The 23,941-nt window shown below is 37.8% G+C and overlaps 1 protein-coding gene across 1 annotated transcript in view; it reads left to right on the top strand.

The window, feature by feature from the left end:
• Nucleotides 1-4,522: 4,522 nt before the first annotated feature.
• Nucleotides 4,523-23,941, top strand: part of NDUFS4 (NADH:ubiquinone oxidoreductase subunit S4) — a 48,190-nt gene continuing 28,771 nt past the window's right edge. The window contains exon 1 of the mRNA XM_005531149.3: nt 4,523-4,678. Within this exon, the coding sequence (XP_005531206.2) occupies nt 4,593-4,678 (86 nt within the window). The 5' untranslated portion in view covers nt 4,523-4,592. The remainder of the gene's footprint in view (nt 4,679-23,941) is intronic.

The following is a 23,941-nucleotide window of genomic DNA, read 5'->3' as shown; positions in this document are numbered from 1 at the left end:
AGGACAATTTCTCCTGTTAAATTTAACCTGAGACCTAAAGCATTGTAAGGTTTGCAAAGGATTACATAGGAATAGTCTCTGTCCCACTGCAAATACTTAAAAAATCCTACAAGCATAAGTGCAGTGGATATTTCACCAGCATATTTGAGACAGAATGAAGCCAAAAGTATCACTACTTATAGAGAAAGCTCTTTACAAAGATAAAATTGTCAAAATAAAAATCTCAAACTAAAACTTAGTATTTTAAAAACTAAACCCTAGCCCTATGAAAATAAATTAATGTTACTTAGTCTGTGTTAAACTGTCATGCTTAGTTGTCTGAAGGGTCAGAATCTGAGAGATATCCAACACTGATATCATAGCTTCTGTATGTAAAATCAATGCAACCAACAAATAAATGAAACTGGGAATTCATGCAGCTCTAGACAATATAATCAGTTTTTTTGTATTTTGTATCCTTTTTCCACCAGCTCTTTGCCCCATTAGACTGTCAAGATCAAGACTGATGCTATTGTTTCCTACATAGTTCCTCTCTGCCACCCAGAAGAAAACAAACTAATTCAAAGCAATAATATGTTAAGGAATAGCTCAAGAGTTCTGCTGGTCTCTGCTAACTGTAGTTTACTTGATACTATGAAATTATTTCTACCAGAACTGGTTTGTCTGGGCATGAAGTAAGGCAGCGCAACCTCAGACTAGCAGGAAAAAATAAAAGGTTAAATTTTGGTCTCCAATTTTCACAATGGGTACAGCTCACATATGTGAAAATATGACTCTCTGCACAGTTAAGCTAATAAGCTTTCTCATAGTGAGACAATAAGAACTGTGAGCATACTGTACAGCACAGTAAGTGCTGGCACATGAGCTGTCTCAGTCTTGAGGGACAGTGTTTCTCAGTATATCAGTGACAGAAGATCAGCTTCCAGCCAGAATTATGAATGAAAAGTTTAAGCCTTTGTAAAAGTCTTGACTTCAAATGATAGTTCTGCAGTCACCTCAAAAATTGATGTACTGAACTATTTTGAGGAATATGGCAATTAACCCTCCATTTTCTAAGAGTGCTATGCACAAAAATTCATTAGTTTAACCTAAGACATAATGATTAAAAAAGGTGTGTGAATACACACGTATGTGTATGTGTGAATACATTTTCACAAATTTAAGCCAATCGGATAAAACAGTACACATTAAACCTGCATAGGAGTATCTTACACATAAAATATATAAATAACTTATAAACCTGGGTATAACTTATAAACCTGGGGAAGTAGTGAGAGACAGAAAAATTCATGTCTCTCCCTTTCTCAGGCACCAGACTGCAAGGGACTGTTGGTGCATATTAATTTCACAGTAAACTGTGTGCTTGGAATTGCCACAAATGTTGTCTCTGGAGAGCTATGGTTATTTGTCTTGAAATAGTCTCTCATTATTTTGTGACTATTATACAAAAATACTTCATCAACAAATGCTATGGTTACATTTAAATAAGTAAACAAACAGTTTAAGGATCCTTTTGTCCCCCTGATGCAGCTCAGCTTTCATGTCACAGCTCACACCCGTGCAGCTAAACTCTTTCTCCACTTCTCCCCTACTCAAAAAAAAACCAACCTAAAACCCAGAAAGGCTTCATCCACACGGCTTATTAGGAACAGTCCCAGGCCCATGCTCATTCCCAGACTGTGCTCAGACATTGTTTGGGATGGTGCTAATTAGTCAGGGTCAAAACGGTTCCAGGGGCTGTGCAAGCAATTAGCAGCACGTTCACTTGCACACATGCTCAAGCCCATCAGTCGTGATCTAACACAGGACCATCCTGTCCCTGCAGCTGCCAAAGGCAGCTCCTGAATTTGGCAACCTCCTTTGGCAGATTCAGTTAATAAGGTGGCAACTTCAAATTCCAGCTGCCATGTGCTACCTCTGTCCTTTCCCCACCCAAAGGAGAGGCAACAGGGAGGGCAGGAGTTTGAAGAACTGAGTCACACAAAGAACAGGAGCCTCCACATGCTGCCCAAACCACTGGCTTCCTCTCTGTTAGGGAGAGAAGCTGGACCTGCCTAAAAGATCTTCAGATGAGCTATGATAATCTGTCAGCTGATAGACAGACTCAGATAATTCACCTCAGTTCACAATGGAGCCCTCAAAGGCAACTAGCTTCACCAAACCACTGGTGCCTTTGAACAGTTATAAAATCTTCCCCTGCTCACATAAATGACAGAACACTCCTCTTAGCTGAAGCACCACAAAAGAGAAAAGTTTGGATTAGATGAAGTAAATCTGAGTTGATGTGAATGCTGTCATCACTTATGAACTTGACAAAGACTTTGGAAGAAATAAAAACTAAGGAATTTTGTGAGATGCAGATATTCTTGCTATGTCTCATCTGCAGGTGACTGAAGCTTTGATGTGAGAGACATGCACTATTAGACTGATAACTAGTACAGCTGTGGAAAAAAAAAATCCCCCAAAAATGTGGGAAGGAGTTTTTCAAGTTTTTCCAACTCACTGGACAAAACCTGCTAAGTTCAAAAGTTTGGGGTATTTTCCCTTCTGCATTTAACAAAAGACACCACTACCCCATATAAACCATTCCAATTAATGACTGGTACAAAATTACTCCTGTTATCTGTCTTACTTCACCTGACTTTGAACATTCTAACAATTGAAAAATTAATTTTAAATACTCACGTCTGTAAACCCACCAAATTTATAAATTGTTGTTATTACTGTGTCTCTCAATTATGCTTCCCAGACAGGTTTTTCCCTTTTCTCCTTTTTCTGCAGCATTGTTTCTGTTTTGAAAGGGAAAAACAGGATACACTTTCATTTCCCCACATATCAGAAGTTTTGATGGGAAGAAAGAATAGAAAATTACATATTTTACAGTGGAAAGTTTGGATAGGATGACTTGCAACTGCCTACTACAAAAGATATGAAATAATGGCTCTAGGTCTGACATTTCATTAGGACTATATAATATATGGGTGTTGCTTTGAAAATTAATGGTCTGTTGATTTGATACTGCAGAGGACATTTGTTGAAAGTTTGTTTAGCTTTTCATTAAAATTATTTTTCAGTCTTCATTTAGGGCAAGAAAATGCTGAATATACTTGCTTGTGCACAATTTTTGTATCTGACCCTGTCAAACTCTGCTGTCAAAATCAAGCACAAGGCTTGCTTCTCTTGGAGCAAAGCAGAAACAGTCAAAACCAACATCCCCTCGTGTAGGAATTTAATAGCTGGTTTTGTTTTTTTTTCCTAAAAATTTTCTCTTTTTTAAAGTAAAATTAATGCTGAAACTTCATTTAAGCTTTTTCTTTTTTCCCAAAATGTCATTAGATTTTTAATATAAAAATAATTAGAGTAATTTCAAGAATACCATCTATCATCAGAATCAAAAACTTTTCAGTTCTTCACAATGTTGCAGATCCTATTCTAACACTGCTTTTGCACCATGTGTTTTTGGAAACTTTATGTCATTTGAGCTTTTGGCAGTGAACAGAATCATACTTGACTTCAGATTTATAGCAATCTGTCTTCTTCAACCTTGTACATAGCACCCCAATTATTGTAGGGAATAAGTACTGTTATTTACTTCCAGTTTACAGTTAATGTATTATAAATATGACTCCAAGAGACTAGGGATTATGTCAATCCTTCTTGCTTGAAAATAGGAGGTAAGGCTGGAATTGTTTTAAAAATACAACAGAACTCCTGGAAATGCCACAGAATGCTAGAATCTCAGCAAACTAAGAATGTGAATCCATTTCAGACAGTGAAACTGAGAAGTGTGCTAAAAAACAGGCACGAGAAGATGCACCAACACTTTCATGTCTTTGTACAGAGTGCACCATTTTGTCTGTGAAACATAATGGGAAAGAATGAGGCCAAAAATACCTGTCCCCACAGTTTCTGTGCCTAGGAAGGAGGTCTCCAGGCACAGGGGGACCTGCCCGCCCTGGGGCTTGTCCCCTGCCATCCAGAGCCACAGAATCAGCAAGTGTTAAGGGTATACAAAAAAAGGATATACTTAGATACACTTTATATATCTAGAAACAGATCTTAAAAGATCATCTAGTCCCAATACCCCTGCCATAGGGTAGAGACACATCCCTAGTTCCATAGTCCAGGTTTCTCAAGGCTTTATTCAAAACTGAAACCTGCTTTTGAACACTGGGAAATCCACAACCTCCCTGGGCAACCTGTTCCAGTGTCTCACCACCCTCACGGTAAAGAATTTCCTTCTAATAGCTAACTTTAATTTCCTCTCTTCCAGTTTGTGCCCATAAAGATGTCACAACCAACGCTGCCAGAAAAAGTTTCTGGGCCAAACATAAGGCTGTAGAAAAGGAACGTCTGCACCCCAACCACGTGAACGGCTCCTCCACGGAACTCCGGGCATCAGCTCTACCTACTCCCCATGCCAGCAGTGCCCTTCGCTCCTGCCTCTACCCCGGCCTCTCTCCATTACACCCTATTCCAGTACCCTTCCCTTCCTGCCGCCTCTTCCCGCCCTCGCCTTCGCGTTTCCTGTCCGGGGCGGAGGAGGTTTGGCCCCGCGGCGCCGCCGTCTCTCAGAGGCTGCGTTGAGCATCATGGCGGCGTCTCTCTCAATGTCAGCGGCGCTGAGGGGCCTCGTCGCCAGGAGCGGTGCGGCCGCGGCCCGCCCGCCGCCGCCCAGGTAACGGCACCGCAGGCTCCCCGCCGGCCGGCCGGGGGGCACCGCCGCACCTCAGCGCCCGCGGGGACCCGAGGAGGCCGTCCCGGCCCTGGGCCTCCGCCGCGGCCGCCCCGGGAGCTGGGCCGGGGGAACCCCGGCGCGGGTGGGGGGCGGCCAGATTGGCAGCAGGCGCCGGGCCGAGGCTTCCTCCGTGTCAGTCCGTGCGTGTCCCTGCCTGTTCCTGTCTGTCGGTGCGTGTCCTTGCCCGTCCTTGCTGTCTGCCTCGCGGTGACCGCTAGCCCGATGTCCTTGCCTGGAGGTCGAGTTCTGGTCGTCAGGGCCTCGCTGCCGGGGAGCGTTACCTCGCCAGCAGTCTTCCCAGAGATTTGCACCCTACGACATTCTTTTGTATCGTGTTCCATTTTCTCTCCATCCCTTCTTCGAAACACGGCGCCTTTTTCAGAGGATGAATATCTGCTTTTTCGCCGATTTCCTAAAACTAATATTGGAATTAGATTTATAGTCGTGGGTGGCACTTTCTTTAATGCAGAGACCTGTGCTAGAAGTCGGTACATGACCCAACCGCAAGTTGAAGATACGTTTACTTTTGTGCATCTCACAGGCCCAAGGCTTATGTAAGACCGCACTCTAGTCAGGAGAAATAATGTAGCTCAAGGCCGACAGTTTTGATTTGGAGAGTTTGCTTTCTGTACTGCTTTAGTCTTTACATATTAACAGATACGGGTTAGTTCCAGTAATTTTTTTTAAATCTGTGTGGGTTTTTAAATGTCTATGTGTTATAGATATGTGTGCATGCATATAGAAACACAGAGAGAAAACTATATATGCACACAGAGAAAGAGCTCTACCGTTTTTTCACATTTTAATCCTCTGATTGTCCCATTGGCTACTGCTCCCTCCTCCCTCCTAAAATGGCACCTGTTTTATGGAGTTGAAGGTTAATTGTTGGTCTCCTAAAAATGCTTTGAAGTCTGTGAGTATGAATTTAGGAGTTCCTCTAAGCTAATCCAGAAACTTAGTGTTCATGTTCAGCTGTTTCTTTCTGCCCTTCTTCTGCTCCTCTGTGATGCTGACAGAATTGTTGCCTATCCCATGTAGTAAATTGGGTCAGTCAAGTGATTCAGGCTAAAAATAATTTTGTTTGCTTGTTTTGAAGTCTCACCACTCTACATTTCAAATAATTATTTAAAAAAAAAATTAGTAGGATGTAGCAGAGCTGGGTATGAGATGCATGGAAATATGAAGTAGGTACACTTCAGTTGGTATGTCTTCTTTGAAACAGTGCATTATGTTCCTTGCTTGTCACAGAGGGTGAAGAAGAATTAGTGCCCCTTAGCGTTTTCAGTGAGAGGGATGTTGAGGACATTTACCTGAGTGAGGCCGAAACTTAAGCCTCACATTCTGTAGGACAGTGACCTGATCATAGGTCAGCAGGTTTCTTGGAGAAGAGGGAGAGCATTATGAGTTTCTCAAGGTTTTGTACACAGCTTTGTAATCACTGCTTATTGTTAGAATGAGAATAAAATTTTCCATGGAATAAGGAAAAATTGCTTCAGAATAAGAGAGTTTTGGCAGTATAACGGAATGCTTAAGATTGTCATTTGTTGCACAAGTTTTGCAAAGTAATTATCTCCTGGTTAGGTAGGCACTGAAATATTTTCTCAATTACTGTTTTATATAAAAATATCTACATATAAAAAAATATTATATGACATTTTATTCTTAACCAGCCTCAGTAGTCTCCCTATTTGGGAGTGAGAATCAGCATACTTAATTACAGAAAATTCAATATGTCTTCCTGCTGCTCATGGTGAGGTGATAATTCAGAAGTAGAAAGGAGAAAGTGTACCTGTTGCTTTTTTATTTTGTATTGCATCTTGTATGCAACTGTTTGTTTTCCTGTTACATACAGTATAATCTTTCTTACAGAGCATGTAATCCTTTGTATTTCATCAGATAAATTTCAATATAGGTATAGATGCCTCAAAGTTTGACAGTGTAAAACTCCCATTTTTAGCTTTAGTGTCTCACATCTCCTGACCTCACAGAACTGAACCTTTTACCAAAGACCACTTAAGCTTGTTAGTTGCAGTTGCAGTGATCAGCAGCTCTCTAAAAGACTACTTCTTTAAGAAGCCAGTAGTTTGCTGCATATCTTGCAGATGGATATGTAAGTCTTGCACTACTGGTTTCCTTTAAGAAAAGCATTTTGACAGATACAATTTGGTACAAGTAGTTTCTTTGTTTTAAAGTATGTTTGAAGTATTTGTGTTCAATATAACTACTTGTGGAGTAATTTCTGTCATTGTCAAAGTGTAGAAAGAATGTGTTATACCAGTGTGCTAGATGTGTGTCTTTAAGTGTTAGAATTAATAACAATAAAAACTATTGGTGTTCTTAGGAGATGACCAAAGAAGATTCTGGGACTGTGGACTGTGAGGACACTTGAATGACTCTTATATCACTACAGCACTATGTTTTTGTTTACTCAGATTCAGAGTAAAGTTTGGTTGTTTCATGTTATTTGCCTAAATTAGGTTATGAGAGTAATATAGCTTATTGTTTGGACACTGTAGGTTTAAATTTTAAGCATTCAAGATGTAGTTTTATTTGCAGTTCATTTTTATGCAGATTTTTGCACATGGAACTTCTTAGAGCTTTCCAGTCTTCAGAACTTCAATTAAATAATAATATGATCACTTTCCAAGAGTTACAAGAGAGATTCTGTTCAGATTTCTGTTAGTGATACTTGGTTCTTAGAAATCTTATGATATCTAGTGCAAATATTGCTTCTATCAGGACACGTTTAGGCACTTTAACATACACATGCTCAAGCTGCCCAATGATTCTGAACTGGTTATTACCACAATATGGACATAAGTGTTCAGTCTGAAATTAAGAGAACATGCAACAACATTCCTCATATCTTTATGAAATCCTGAGTGCTTTTTTTAAATCACTTAAAAAGTGGTTGCCGAGTACCTCATTATTTATCTGGTAGTGAGCCTAATAGATACCAGCAGATACTGGAGTTTAAATCATATTTTGAAGCTTTCATGCTGTAAGATTTGTGAAGTTTTCAGGAGACTTGAAATTATGTAGAACATGCTCTCCCTAGTTTGATGTAAAAGATAGCAGTGTTTCCTTCCATTAGAAATATAGACAGTTGAAGCTGGGAAGCTGGGAAGAGAGAACTTCAAACAAATTCCTGCTGAACTGGGATTCAGATATTTGTTTCAAAATCATTTCAGAGTGTTTCTGAGAAACCTCTTCTATCACAATTTATTTGAGTCAGAATTAATTTCCATTGCTATAGCAGAATGTTGTGTGTAGGTGTAGTATGGCCACACACTATTTCTTAATAATGATTTTTTCATGTCACTTTCCAGTGGTTTTTCAAAATGTGTTACCTTCCTATTAAAATGCTGCTGTAGACTCTGAGTACAACAGAAAATGTTTTGCTGGTTCATCATTGTTTCAGGTTCAGGAGGATGCTCATGCACAAAAAGCTCAACTCGCAGTAGGAATTGTAAAGCAAGTCAATTTTATTAGTCACTTTTGCATAAATACATACCAACCCCTGGATGTTGGACAAGCCGCCAAGCAGGAGATGGAGCATGGTGCTCAGGTGGGAGGGCAGGTAGGCTGTGCATTTTCATGGCATCCCCTGGATGAAAACGATGTGCATGAGGTCCTCCTCTTCCCTCCACACCAGAGCCACACCTTACATCACATCCTCAGGAGTGGCCAGTTCAGCATCTTCTCCTGCAGGGCCAGTGCATAAGATGAGGTCATAACGGCCCACGATCACACCTCCATGCCAGCAACTGCTTTGTTGTGTGTTACTCCCTTTTCACAGGATGAATCCCACCAGGTGATTGATATATAGTTTCATTACTGGAGGTTAGTCTTACCAACTAACAGCAAGATTTTTTACATTATCCTGTCCATGTGTACAACAGCAGATCAAATATGGTAGGCTTTATCTGTTCCTGACACAATCATAAATGGATATCTGAGGTTATGAAAGTAAAGAATTATGTACACTTGTGTAGTACGAAGCCTGTTATTCAGTACATACTCAAGAAATTGAGGAAATCTGGGATGCCATTTAGATCTCAGTTTTCAGTTGCTGTCTTTATAAACAGTCTTCCCACTCAGAAAAATGAGGGAGAAGCCCTTTTTGTGGCAAAATAAAAGACTTCTAAAACAGAAAAAAACTCCTGTCTTAATTTTTTATGCTTTCCTTCCATGAAAAATAGAGAAAATGCTTACTAACTTAAAAAAAACCTAAATTCTACAAGGTAACTAGCTTACTCTTTTGTGATACTTTTTGGTTGGTTTTGGTTTTTCTTCTTTCATGAAATAATATTGATGATTTTGTTGCATGTCAATACCAAAGCATGTGCTAAAATATGGCTTAGACTTCCCAGAGCTAGGTCTGGGTAGAGCAGAGAGCTGTTTGGCCAATGTTAGTGCTAGCCAGTGTTATAGGTAGCATGTTGCAGAAGTTGTATTATTTATTATTTCATCCACCTGTAATACATGTCTGCTGCTTACTTTATTCCACACAATAATAAATATATGTGTATATGACAATATAAATATATTGTCAGACTCAGACATATCAGAAACTTTAATTTTCATTAATAAAAAACAGTTCTGTAGCATTTATAATTATTAAAATTATTTCCAGTGACTGATATAATCTGCATAGAGAACCTGGAATAAAATTTTAAGATAAAACTGGGAGAAAAAATGGTCTTTTTGCAGTCTTGCCCTAGCTGTATAAGAGATGTTTTTAAGATAGTTCTGTTTTGATTATTCATCAGGAAAAATGATGTATTTGGCTTTTAAAATACATATTTGTCTGGAATTTTACAATTTTTTCTTAAGTATGCATTTTGGTTTTAATGTGCATCAGAGTAAGTACAGTGAGTCACAGTATCTTACAATATAATAGCACTAGGGTAAACTGAAATCTGGAATAAAATTCCAGCAGTTTTTTGCTCGTGAGATTGTGTTGACATGGAGTGTTGGAAAAGACTCAAGGTGAAAGATATGGAGAGACAAATGGATGTTGACAAGGGAAGAAAAAGATGAAATCCACTACCATTCCTACACTTAATGAGCATAAATTTAAAAACAAAACTCCAGGCAGCAGTGACTGTCTGATTTTGGAGACACCCTGAACAGTAGCTTGGGAGTTGGTATTTCCTATGTCTGAAGTGCATAATTTGTTTGAAAACAACTCCTTTCAACTGTGCACACTGTTCAAATAGTGGTTGTGTGGTTATGAAAGGGTCTAGGAGACAAATCTTGCTTGTTCACTGTGACTGAAAGCAGTATCAGTGGTGTTTGTTACAGTCACAGGTCCTATGATGGCAGCTTGTGTTTATCTCTTTTGAAGGACTGTCCTCTTCAACAATTTTGCATGCTTTGGGGAAGAGAAGGAGGAAATTTTTGATAAGTAGGATGACTTAATTCCCTTTGCAGTATTTTATGTAGTATCTCAGGGCTACTAATCCATCATTACTTGAGTAGGAGCAACAGGGTAACTTGCTTACGTCTATTGTGTTCATGGGTATGCACCATTTATTAAGATATCAAAGTGACTATGTTGAACCAGAATGGTGTCTTAGATTTCCTGCTTTGGACTTCTCTGGCATTATTTGGAGTAGGGTGCAAGAATGTTCCTTGTTTCCTTTGGAGTGGAAGGAGTAAGCTTTGGAGAACCCCCATGGAGTAATGAAGGTGTTGGATGTAATGAAACATGGGATCAAGTGAGGTGTTGCTGTCAAGGTGAACAATTCCATCAAAATGAGAAAGTGCAAAATACCATGTATCATATAGCTTAGTGATGAGCTCAGACCAAGCTTATTTGAGTTCTTAAAGTCTATGGTATTCCTGGTAATGTTTGTGAAAGTTTATGTCCTTTCAGTATTCGTCTAGAGGAGGAAAGGGGATGGATAGAAAGATGCGCAAGTAAGAGGGGCAGATAGGAAAAAAATATTTGGGAGAGAATGTTTGAGAATAGGGCTGGAAATGACTGTTTTTGTAATGTACTTATGGAGGAGTAAGTAGAGCAGGCATCATGACAGCAAAATGTTCCTGATAAGACTTCTTAGATTGCTCTTTTTATTGGTCATACAACTTGGGATGACTTATTTTAACTACATTCAGCTCCACTTTTGGAACTGAAAACCCAGAGGAGAGGAATGACACTCTTTTCAGAAAGTAAATGTTAAACACAGGCAAGCAGACAGATGTTTAAGGTACATTTGTGTTGAAAGCTAACTATTAAATAAGCAATGTGCTTGCTTCTCCACTAAAACAGCAGAATGCTCTTCTAAGCAGTTGTGTGGCAACTAACCATTGTGGGCTCTGAAGAGAACTTCTTCTCTGAGAAGAACTGTAGGTTGCTTACTTAAAGTTTGGCTTACTTTTAAAAAAAGCATTGTCACATATGCTAATAACTTTTTTCGAAAACTTACTGATTTGAGAACTTAGTAATCTTCTCTTTACTTAGAAGATTTGAAGAAGAGTGGAGACATAAATAAAACCTCAAAACTGCACCAAAAGGAAAAAACCAAACAACCCCTCAAAAAAGCTTTGGAGGGTAGAGGTGAAGTTTGTTGACAATAGTATCCTAAGACAGAAGGACATAATACTTTCTTTCTTTCAGGGACTAAACAATTTAAAATTAAATCTAACACTGCATTTGAAAAATTACCCTTTATTTTAAAGGCAATTCCCCAAACATTCTTACGGAAAAGACTTTCATGTTGGTATATTCTAATACTGAATATTTTATATCTCAAAGTTATAGAAATATATTTGTAGAATGTATTGCACTAAGTTGAACCACATTTTTTGTCAAATAAATTAGTCAGTAGTAAGATTATGAAATGCCAAGTGGATGCACAGGGAAGGGGAATAATTATGCCACATGTCAATGGACAGTTTTTTAAATCTATGTTAGCAAAATAATAAAATTTGCTTTATTGATGTAGGTTTAATGTATCATGTTCAATAGATTTAGCTCAGAGGAAAAATACTGCTGTTTGGATTTTAAAAATGACCTTGATTTTTCTTTAGTGTAGGTTTGAGCATTTTAACTCATTTGACCTTGTTATTGTCTGTCTTAGGTGAAATTGACTGTTTTAAGAGACTGAAATGCTGAGAGGCTTTTATAGTTAGCATGGAAGCATGAACCTGCTCACAAATTTTAGTATTTAAAGTATTTAAATTTATTTATTTATTTTAGTATTTTAGTATTTAAAACAATAGTTTTAAAAAATCCCCAAATTTAAAAACTCCTATTTTACATTAATAATATCAGTAAATCTGTATGATCTTTAATAGCTAGATGTTTTATATGTTTTACTTGTGTGCAGGTTTTCATTCTTAGGATAATACAGTGGATTTTGCTGTCTTTAGAATTACTTTGTAAGCATTTGATTCTGAGTGTGTTGAAAAACAGACCTTCACACTGTCTTACGATCTTACCCTTTTTTGTTTTTAATAAAAGAAATCTCTAAACTAGCAGGAGACAAGCTGAACAGTTTAGAGCACTTTGATTATAATGTGTGTTTTCATATTTCCTAAGACATTAATGGCATTTCTGTCTGAGTTTCGAAAGTCAGTTCTCTCCTGGCAGAGTACTAGTATGTTTAAGTACTATTTACTTAGCTCTTTCTAGCTGCAGTAGTTTCTGTCTGAATCTTCCCTTGACCCATAACTGATGTTGAAGAGGTAAAGTGACTTTTGACTCAACAAGACAGACTGTAGGCAGCTCTAGAATGTGTGTGGGTAAACAGTTATTGCAGCTGCTTATTTCTGGGGTCTTAACATGAAAGAGTTCATAAACAAGTCCTGTTCATTTTTTTAAAGTCAGACTTAAGTATTTGATATAAATATTTTTAGACCTTTAATGAATGTATATTTTATATGTGAACACCTCTGACATTGTCATTTGTGATCAGTCTACTGATGTCATCTTCTGCTAAATGTTAATGAAGTAATCTGCTGAGTGTTAATGATGCCATGTATATTGAAGTCCAAACTAAAATTTTGTTACAGGTGATGGCTGTTGAATTTTTCATCTTTTTTTTATAGATTTCAGTAGTTTTAAGATATTGGATGTTCAGAAGTTACCATGTATCATCATCTTTCTACTATATTTTAAATGAAGGAAAAAGGCAGAAAACTCTTTATGTAGTAGCTTTGACTATTCTGTTGAATATTCACAGAGTATTTGCATCTTCTGCACAAGTTATCGGAAGGAAAATTCTGCAAGAGTGATGTTTTGTCATATGCCAGTGTTTATGCCTACCAGAGAAAGAGACAAATAATCTGCATGTCTGAACTGGAATTCAAGAATAAGTTTTGCATTTAAAATACCAGTGTTGCCTTAAGGCTTTAGAAAAGCATGAGTAATACCAATACTTGCAGTCTCCTTTCAGAGAGAGAGCTAACAGTTGATTAGATAGTAGGAATATGAAAAGTAAAAAAGAATATGACTAGTGGAGGAGGAGGAGGAGATCCATGTATAAGGAAGAGTACAAGCGAACACACAAATAGGGTAGCTGATGAGACTATTTTTATTCTCAAAGGTGAATTCTTAAAAATACTTCTGTGGTGTGTTTACATTAATAGATAATGCAAGATGGAAATAAATCAGATAATTATGGAAGAAAAGAGCACTCAGTCTTTCTTTGAATGTAGACTTCATTTTATGTAGCTTGGTAGTTTCCTTGTATTTCTCTTGTAGCACACAATAATTAGTCCTTCATCAGTTTAAAGAATTGCTGTTCCAAGATTGCAGATACTGACCCAGTATGCAAAAGAAAGGAAGTTGTTCAGTTTTTTTTTCCTAGCTAGCACCATTTAATTGTTGCTTGCACTTGTGTGTATAATAGGAGTTAGAGTTTAGGTGTAGTAATTTTTTTAAAAAACTCCAGTGGGAGACATTTACATAGGTTGCTTACATTGCAGCCAGCCATTTGTTTTCATCTCAAGACAGATGTCTATTGTTGAAGGTATTTAATCATGCTGGTACCCACAACTAAAAGCTTGTGTGGTTAGTATCTTTTGTAAACAAGGTAAGATTTAAGATCAGTTATGGTAGAGAGGCTACATAAAAATTAAGTCCTTTGTTTTGGTTGCAATATGAGGCTGAAAACCAAGTGCACGTAACTTGCATACACTGGAAAAAAACAGTATTGCATTCAATAGAAATTAATGACAAACCAAGTGTTAGGGAGCATCAGGGGCTGTCTACTCCGGAAGATAAGCCAAGCTGGAAAGTAATAGTGACCCCAGCAGGGACAGTGCCCTTACTCTCCAGGACAAGAGCCAGAACCAGGGCTGGAGGTGGATATACCCAATGATGCCACTTTAAGCGGGGCCTGAAGACCCACAGCTGAGCTTTTAAATGAAACTCCAGGGCCACGGGCAGGGGATGTTCATGGAGGCCCTGTGTGAAGCTGGTCATGGGCATTAAGAGCTGCTAGTCTAGGACCCTTAGTGTCCTGATGCATGGTCCAAGACAGTTTGTCTTCAGACTGTCAATATTAGAGCACTTGTAAACTCAGACTATATTCTTGCATGTAAGGTGGCACCATTGGTGTATGTTCTCTGCATATAACTCAGTAGTCAAAAATTTATTTAAGTATCATGGAGGTGGTTCTCAGAGATGGTATAAGAACCATGTGGGCAGACAGATCAACTGGTGTGATTAAGGTGTGTGACATGGAGAGTAGCTAAGGTACATAACTGAAGAGTGGCAACAGTTCAAAGGAGAGTTGAGGACAAAAGCTGAGTGTCAGAAAGGAAGGTGAAGAGAAAGGTAGCTGAGATAAGGTGAAGTTCACAGAGCAAGTGTGATATTAAATAATACAAAATAATAATACCTAGATTGTCCCATTCTCATCTAGAACAACTGATAAGAGCATACGGTTTTGAAAAAAAACCTGCATGTCATGTTCTATTTGTAAAGCATTTGACTTTCTCTAAGTGGCTTGTTCTACAAACATTAATATATAGCTCTTAAATACAGTTTGTCGTAGCTGCCCAACAGCTAAGGCTTACTAGCCAAATAGCTTATTTAACTTTCATGAACCATTAAAAGTCAAGATGTAGTTTTCCAGAAGCACTTTAAAGTATTCTTTTTTGTTTTGTAGTTTAAAGTTCAAGTGTTTGAGAGCATTAAATGAGAAAGAAGTTGCCTTTCATCTATCTATCCATCTATCTATCTATCTGTATGTATGTATGTATGTATGTGTATATGTATATGTATATATGTATATATATACATATGTATGTATGTGTGTCATGTGTTACGTGATTATTAGAATAAGAATAAGAATAAGAATTAATTAAGCTAGTAAATGCAGTCAGATTGAAGGGCTAGATCAGTAGAAGTGGATAGGGATGAAATAAAGGACCATGCTATGCCATGCATCAGTTTGCAAACACAGAGGAATTTTTAATCTTTTTCTGTTTAACGTTATATGATTCAAAGGCTCTTTTTCAAAATGCACAAAAAATACAGAGGTGGGTTGTGGAACATTAGTTTCATTCCTTGCAGTGTTGAAATTAAAGCCTTTGACTTTTGTTGTTCCTTCTATAAAGAGAGCACAGTTTTTAGTTTCATCAAGTTGTATGAATGCCTCAATGTGTATGTGTGGGGAATTTGACATTTAGAAAGCACAAACAAATCAAATGTGTCACCTGGGTATTTTATCTTTACACCCTACACAACTTTAATCTGTTCTTTTTTAACTTTATTTAATTTTCTTACTAGAGAATCCAAATTCAGTTGATAGTTGTTATGGGCTGTGCAACATTTCTAGTATTATTTGTCTCCAAACTAACTTGCCTAAAAGAGGTTTCTGGTTCTTGGCAGTATGTTGCTTTCAGATTGTGAACTGAGGTTAATTCCTAAGATTAGGTGTTCCAGTTTGGAGAATAGTATGTGAAATGAAATGGTTTATTGGCAACTGTACAGGTGGCAGTAATTCAGAGCTCCTGTGACCTGATAGCAGTTGGGCATCTTACAAGTTACATGTTATATTGGTTTAAAGGTAATATACCAGGTCTCCTTTCGTAAGGAGTTCTTGGATTTCTACAACAAAAATATTTAAATAATTTTTGATTAATTTTATTCTTAACATGTTGAGTCCCTCTCTCAAAAGTGTTCCTAATTTGTTTTCTGTAATCTGTCAGAGACCATTGGTATGCTCTGAGTCATGTGCATGTCGGGTCAAGGAGCAATGACATGACATTTTTAGAATTTAGTACAAATAATGACTCAGTTTGCATTCAGGCACTTAAAGAAATGTTTTGATACCAGCCTGAGACTTGCAGAGAACTTTTTCAGGATGTGTAGTTGTTGCTTGCCAGTGTGTTGACTTGAACCTTCAGGCTAGCTCTATGGATTTTTGGCTGAACTTTTCCTCCACTCAAGCTGTTTGCATTGTGCATATGCTTATACTCAAAATCTTAAAGAACATCTGTACAGCTCTGCAGAGTAGGTTGGGCTGGCTTGGGCATACTGTCTGCCTGATGTGGAGCCTTCTAAAGGGCTAGTCTTTGTTGTGCACCCAGTCATGTTACCTCAGTTAGCTGGCTGCTCAAATGGGCCCTGTTTGAGTCAGGGGAAGTGCAGGCTTGGTACTAGGTCAGAGGTAACCTTTTTATTGTGTCTTGACTGCAAGAAATCTGACTTAATGAAAAAAACTGGTGGTGGGCAACTCATATCTTCGCAGAACTGACTTGTGTCCTGAGGAATTCACTGGAGTGCAAGAGTGGATATAGTATTCTGGTCCTGTGGTAGTTCTGAAAGGTCCATGTCTTTACATTGTGCAGTGGTTCATCTGATACTTGTTTGAATATAGTAGGTCAACAGCATTTTCTCACCTGTGGCATAATTGAAGTAGAATCTAAAATAACTAAAATTTGATTATTTTCAACTTCATTAAGTATTCACTACTTGAAAATTTAACTAATTTAAAAGAATATTTTAAATATTTAATTTAATTTTAAATAATTTTAAATATTTAAAAGTATATTTGGTGTTGGAAGGGATCCACAAGTATCAGTGAATTCAACTCCTGGCCCTGCACAGGAGGGGTCACGCCAGGTTCCTGAGTGCATTGTCCAAACACCTTGAGCTCTGTCCAGCTTGGTTCTGTGGCCACTTCCATGGGGAGCCTTTTCCAGTGCCCAGCCACCCTCTGGTGAAGAACCATTTCTTGATATGCAGCCTGAATCTCCCCTGACACAGCTTCACGTTGTTACCTCAGGTACTGTCACCACAGAGAAGAGATCAGTGCCTGCCCTCCATGTCCTCTCACAAGGAAGTTGTGGACTACAATGTAGTCTGTCTTCAGTCTCCCCCGAGGCTGAACAGACCAAGCTGCTTCTCATGTGGCTTCCCCTCAAGACCCTTCAACACCTCCATGCCCCTCCTGGGCAGTCTAATAGCTTTATGACCTTCTTATAGTCAGGACATGCTTGGCCCTCCTGGCTGCCAGGGCACTGTTGGCTCATGTTCAACATGAACCTCAGATCCCCAGGGCCTTTTCCATGGCACTGCTCTCCAGCCTGTCATTCCCCAGTCTGTCTGTACAGCCAGGGCTGCCCCATCCCATGTACAGAGTCCAGGACATGCCCATGTTAAATTTCATCTGGTTCATGATTGTCAGTCCTTCTGACTAGCAGGATATCTCTGTGCAACTTCTGTGCCTTCCACAGTTCATCCCAATTTAGTATCATTGTTGAACTTGTTTAGTATCCCTTCCAATCCTGCATCCAGGTTGCTAATGAAGATGAAGGTCTGAGGGCCTAAGATGAAGTTCTGTGGAACCCCCCCTAGTGACAGGTCACCAGTCTGATGTTCACCCCATTCACTGTAACCCTTTGTGCCCAACCCATGAGCCAGTTGCTTACCCGTCCTGTAATGTGTTCTTCCAGCTGTGAGCTGGGCATTTTGTCCAGAAGGATCCTGTGAGACACAGTACTGAAAGCTTTGCTGAAATCCAGAAAGATCACATCAGCTGGCTTCCCTTGGACAACTAGTGTGTTACTTTGTCATAAAAGGAAATTGACAAGCAGGACCTTTCCGTCATGAAGCTGTGCTGGCTGTGACTGATGGCTGCATTGACCTTCCAGTGTTTTTCAGTAATTCTCAGAATGGTCTTCTCCAAAACTTTTACCAGGTACTGAAGTGAGACTGACAGGCCTGTAGTTTAATATTTGTGAAGGCAGGTTAACATTTAGCTTCAAAGATGCATACTTCTAAGTTCCAAACGACAAGTCAGATGCTTATTTCCATATTAATTTAGTACATTTATATAACCATTGCTTCTTTTCATAAGTTTCCCTGAAAGGAAAACATAGTCAGTTCTTGCCCTATTTTCCAAACACTCAACTGGAAAAAAAAAAAAAAAGATTGCCTATGAACTTATTAGCAAGTTATATTTCAGTTTTGATCATTTCAGCGACTACAGAACTTTTAGTAATTTAGATAAATTAATACTGCTTTTATCCATTTAGAAACATAATTTACTATGTTTAATATCATTTTGTAGGCAAAGGAAAAAATATGATCAACCAACTTCATCAAAGTATGAAAATAATTATTTATTAATGAGGAACTTAGTTTTCCTCCAAACACAAAAGTTACTCTTGCTGTTCATACTACAAAATAGAACTACATGTTGCCATTGGCACTGTGTTTCATATTTTGCTTCGGTTGGAAAGTAGTAAGACTAGTAAGTGAAACAAAGTGAAAATAAAAAACCATTGACTCTGTTAAGTCATTATCACTTCAGCTACAGTAGTGAGTTTAATACCAAGGAAACGTTATCCCACTGTGTTTAAATTCATCTCTCACAAGTCTAACTTTGCAAGCTATCTTTATAAAAATGCATTATGTAGGGGCTAAATAAAAATATATTAGATCGGGCTGAATACTGTGATCTGTATTGTATTTGACATTGTATAATTATTGCCTGTGTTTTATGTGCCAGAACTTCATAATGACTTGTATTTAGTCTATTTAATCACAGTGTATGACTAGGTTAGATGCTGTGGAAGTTGTTAGCTGGTAGTGTTTACTTTTCTTCTTTTTCAGAATTTAATGTTTTTATGGTGGTTATTATGGTGGCTACATTTTGAAGCTTATATTATTAGAAATGTAATAATATTAAATGCAATAATGTTAAAAAGGTTGGTTTTCTAAGAATTAACAATATTCAACATATTGAATGGTTCATCATGGCTTCTCTCTCTCTCTCTCTCTCTCTCTCTCTCTCTCTCTCTCTCTCTCTCTCTCTCTCTCTCTCTCTCTCTCTCAGTCTCTCTCTCTATTTATTTATTTATTTATGTATGTATGTATGTATGTATGTATATTCACATCTGCTGGTGCCCTAGTCTTTCAGTGTCCAAATACTTAAAACACCCTTTGGATTTACTTCTTGATGACTGTCTTCATTTTTCATGTGGCACATGGGGCTTTCTTCAAGACTTTGTTTTACCTATACATTATAATCTGATTACCTGTTTTGTGATACCTGTTTTTTTTTAACCATATCTCCAACAGTTGACCAAAAGGGGGTGCTAATAGATCAAGCAGTCAGATGTGTCAGAGGTTAAGGAAAAGTTTCTGTGCAATGGTTTAAGTTTTACTGCATTGTGTCAGGTAAATACAAGTTTTCACATCTGGGTGTTATGTAATACTGCAATCACAGCACTGCTCTCTGTGGAAGGCAAATTCATGCCTTGTAAATATGGCAGCTTCTTACAATGTAATGGTTAAGCGGGGGTTACTTAGCAGATATTTATGGTGGTGAAATTTGTTGAGTTTTAGTAGTTGAATATGGATACTGAAAACTACCAAGTAATACATTCAAGTCAGATGCCTTAACTGAAATACCACAAAAGACATTCACTGGCCATTTTTTTACTGTTTGGTTTCTCCTGTTCAATGGAAGTTAATGGCTTCAGCAGAGCTGGGGCAAATAACTTAAGGAGGGAAGACCTAAGAATCTTCCCTGCAGCAAGGAACTCCTATGTCCTTATCCCACAGGAAGAGATGGTTGAGAGGCCTGATACTGTTATGAATATTTTAGTTTTCCAGTAGACTGAAGAACTTCAGTGGCTTCTTGCTAGACTACTTTATTTGTGTAGTAGGGATGTGGAAGCAGTTTGCGACTTAGCTGTGATTGCAGATGATGGTGGAAGGGGAATACACACTTACCATGGAAGGCGTGGGTAGATGATCACAGCATTTGTTCTTTCAGGACACATGGTACCTACAGAAAGATTTGAAGTCTACAGACATACATTTTTTGCTGGTAGTCCTCATTAATTCATTCTGTGTTACTGAAGCAACTGTAAGTTACAAGTATTTAATAAGAAGACCGTGTAGTTTAGTCTTTGCCAAATACCTATTCCTGTCCTCTATACAGTGTAAAAGACATTTTGCATATCTAGTTTTATTGTGAAACTCTAAAATGCCAAATGGTAGCCCCAATTATTTCTAGATGCAATGTTCAGATAACTCTCTAAAGAACTGTGCACAGTGGAAGAAGGAGTTACTTTAACGTTTTTAAAATTCCTGACACTGAGACCCAGAAATATCATTAAAGCATATTGTTTTATAGCATATATATAAAACAAAATCTATGCTGAAGCAATCAGATTGATGGTAAAGGAAAAATTTTGGTATGCAGTGTTACAATTTAATTCAACTGTACAAATTAGTATAATGAAATTTTCATAAACTATCTATAAACTATAAATCTTAACTTATAGTAGTGTAAAATAATGGTACAAGATCATACAGATCAAGATTAAGGAACTGAGATTCCCAGCACAGTGGCATGGGACAGGGAGAAAATCCTTTTGCGAATGTAAATTAAATGATGTTTAAATGGTGGACTCAGAAGATAAAGGAGCTGCTAAACTGTGGGAAGGTATATGGAAAATCATAAAGGAGAGAGTTGACTTTCTTTAGTAAGCCTTAGTTTTTGTTTTACTAGTTTTGAAGACTTTTTGTTTTAAAAGGTGGGCTTTTGCAATAAACCTAGGTTTTTACTTTATCACTAACAAGCTCTCTATAAGGAAAACATTCAGGCAGATTCACAACAGAGCTGTGGCCACCTTGAAGCCTTGTCACATTTTGTTTATTAGATAGCAACCATGAAGGAAGTTCATTCGGTGTGTGTTTTGATTAGGTCATTAATGAGCCTAGAAGATAGAATGGTTTATTGTTGCTAGCTACATGTAAAACTTTCTGTATAATTTCTGAAATTCTGAATTATTTTAACTGTCTATTTGTGATTATTCTAAGTATTCTATGTATAATAATAAGAGATTATTAGATTAGACTTGGAACAGGGTAGAAGTAGAACTTCCTGCTCTTAAGGCCTTGTTCCAAGATATTTCAACAGGATAAAAAAAAACAACAACAACAAAAAAAAACCCATAAGCAGTCAAAAAGAAACAAAATGGGGTAATGTATACCTGTATTTCTTAGAGAGAGAAAGGAAGAAAGCAGATTATCTTTCCAGAGGTTAGTAATAGAAAAAAACCAGTAGGATCTTGTGAGAATGGAATTGTAAAATGTATGTTCTGTACTTCTGCAAGGTTATCCATCAGAAAAGCTACCTAAAAGTCAAGGTGGATGTGGGCAAATATTAATGGGGAATTTTGTAAGAATTACTGTACTATTGAGGATGAAATAAAAGGCTTAAATCAAGTGTTCACTTAAGTGATTTAGATTGAAAATTCATTTAACTTGCAGGTAGAATAGATATTATAAAGTTTATACCATTTCCAGGGCAAAGTTTGAATAATGAAATGATACTTGCCTTTGTGACAGATTGAGAAGAAGCAGTTGTGCGAAAGAGGTGCATTTCCTGGTTCTGTCCTCAGATTAGTCCCTGACATTTGCTACAAACTTGCAGTGAAGCCTGTTGAAAATTAAAAAGGCATTTTGGGAATCAAGCTGCACTTTTTATTAACTTTCAAATAGCAGTATTTCAGTTCACATGACATTTCAGAGTTGCTGGTTTTTTCAAATTTCAGATTACTTTCATAAGAGAGATGCAACAAATGGAAATATTGTCAGCCTGTCATCTTTAAAGCACAACTGGTGTCGTGCCAGACCTGGTGGAGATCTCTCTTCTGCTGACTGCAGATTCACTTTCCTAGCTAGTCCAAAAGCCAGTTTTTAACGACTCTTTAATTAAAAAGTTCTTAGAGAAAATATGTTCTTTCCAACTCATTGCAGTCCAAGGGTGGACAGAAGACCGCTCATTTAAGAAGTGTACAAGGTTGCAAATTCCAGTAACAGTTGTGTGTTTTTCCAGAATTGTGTAGTCAAGAGAAATGTCTGAAAAATGATGAAGAGGAGAAGTTGACTTAGGTCAGTAAGTTGTCCATCTGCTTTTGAAGAATAGCTAAAATATCATGAAGAACTGTAAGGTATGATGGCTTGAAAGTTATCTGAGTTGACAGAGTCATTTAGTCCAAAAACACAGCCCCCCTCTGGGTAAAATGTGGAGGCATCTCAGAAAGAGATTCTTCCCACCTTTAATCTGGTGGGGTTTTTGTCCTGCTCTTTATCATGGCATTAGTAAAAACAATGTCAAATGGCCTAATACTGAGTAGAAATAATTTTCAAGGGCATGGCATCTGTACTTTTCAAAGCTGATTAATGCCTTTATAGTTTGGTACAAAACAACCCACTCTCAACCATATTCAGACTAAATTGTGCTGAATTTTGTTCGTAATTGAATTTATATTACAAGAAAAAGTATCATCCTGATCAGCCTTTTTTCAGCTCTTGCATAACTGAATCTCTTTACATATTGATCAGACCTTTCCGTAGAGCAAGCTTCAGACAACTTCTTGATTCATAGTCTAGATGAGTTTTTAGAGAACAAAGGAATTGCATAATCCGATGTCCTTAGTTAGACATACCTTTGGTCATGTAGTGAACACTGTATCATATGAAGCTCCAGAGCACAAGCAAACTGTTTTTCCTGTTACAATGTTTTTTTCCTTATTCAAGGGTGGATATTTTGTGGCTTTAACTACTTATGTCTGGAACACAAGTGTAATGCTGCTGTTCAGGGTGCTCTTAGGGTAACTTCTCTCTTGGTGTGTAATTGAATAAGGACCAAGTAACAGTCTGTTCTCGTAGTACTGCAGTGTCTTTCTATTCTGTTTCTATGATGTATTATTTTACATGAGAAAATTTTAAAATAACAGCTGTGTTGAGCCAGGAACACTCTGGTACAGAGATTTTGAGATAGCAAAGTAGTTACCTTGAATTTTTATGGAATTATTGTGCTTCCTTGCACTTGAAAACTTCTGATTTTTGAAACCAAGTAAATTTCCTGACATATTTTGTCACTTCAAATAGGATTCCATGTGTCTGTCTGTGCCACAGAGTTAGGTGATTCTATAAACTTTGTGCTTTGGAGATGTTTTGAAGTTGTTAAGAGCAATGTTGAAAGTATAGATTTATATTAAATATTTCTGAACTGAACTTTGTCCCAGTTGCTTAGTTTCAGAAGGTTCTTTGAAAGAAAACCGAATTCCTGCATTTTTGTTCCTCATTTCTTTAAAATGGCCTTAATTAAATATGGAGCACACTATTGTCTACCTGGATTTCTCCAAAGGTTTTGATATGCTTCATCAAAGCCTCCTCACAGAAAAACTGGTGTGTTATAGTCCAGTGAAGTGGTCCATGCAGTGGGTGGAGAACTGGCTGCCAGTCAGCACTCAGAGGCTGGTGGTGCCTTGATCCTTTTCACAGTTGTAACCTGTCACAAGTGGGATCAGGTTTGGGCCCAATACTGTTTGATTTATTCATAAGTGATCTGTGGTGGCATCTTGATGAACCCTGCTAAAAGTTTGCTGATGGAAGTGAACACTTTGGAATTGAAATTCACTCTGCAGGAAGAGCTAGACAGGCTGGAAGAGCAGGCTTACGAGGTCCTTATGAAGTTCAACAAGAGCAAGATGCTGTTGTTCAACCTGGAAAATCATAATCCAGAACTGCAGCTATAGTCTGTGATTTACCTGACTGGGGACTAGTTCTGGGTAAGAGACCTGAGGATCCTAGAGGAAAACAGTCTCAGTTGGTGTGGACAGTTGCTTCTGAGCAAAGAGGCAACAGATTACTGGGTTGCATCAACAAAAGCATAACTAGCAGAGATGAAGAAGTTATAATACCATTGTTCT

Source organism: Pseudopodoces humilis, chromosome 4 (assembly GCF_049639895.1).
Source record: "Pseudopodoces humilis isolate 2021_Gansu_Grassland_sample_001 chromosome 4, ASM4963989v1, whole genome shotgun sequence".
Classification (NCBI taxonomy): domain Eukaryota; kingdom Metazoa; phylum Chordata; class Aves; order Passeriformes; family Paridae; genus Pseudopodoces; species Pseudopodoces humilis.
The sequence above is the reverse complement of the archived record's forward strand: the minus strand, read 5'-3'. Positions and strand labels throughout refer to the sequence as shown.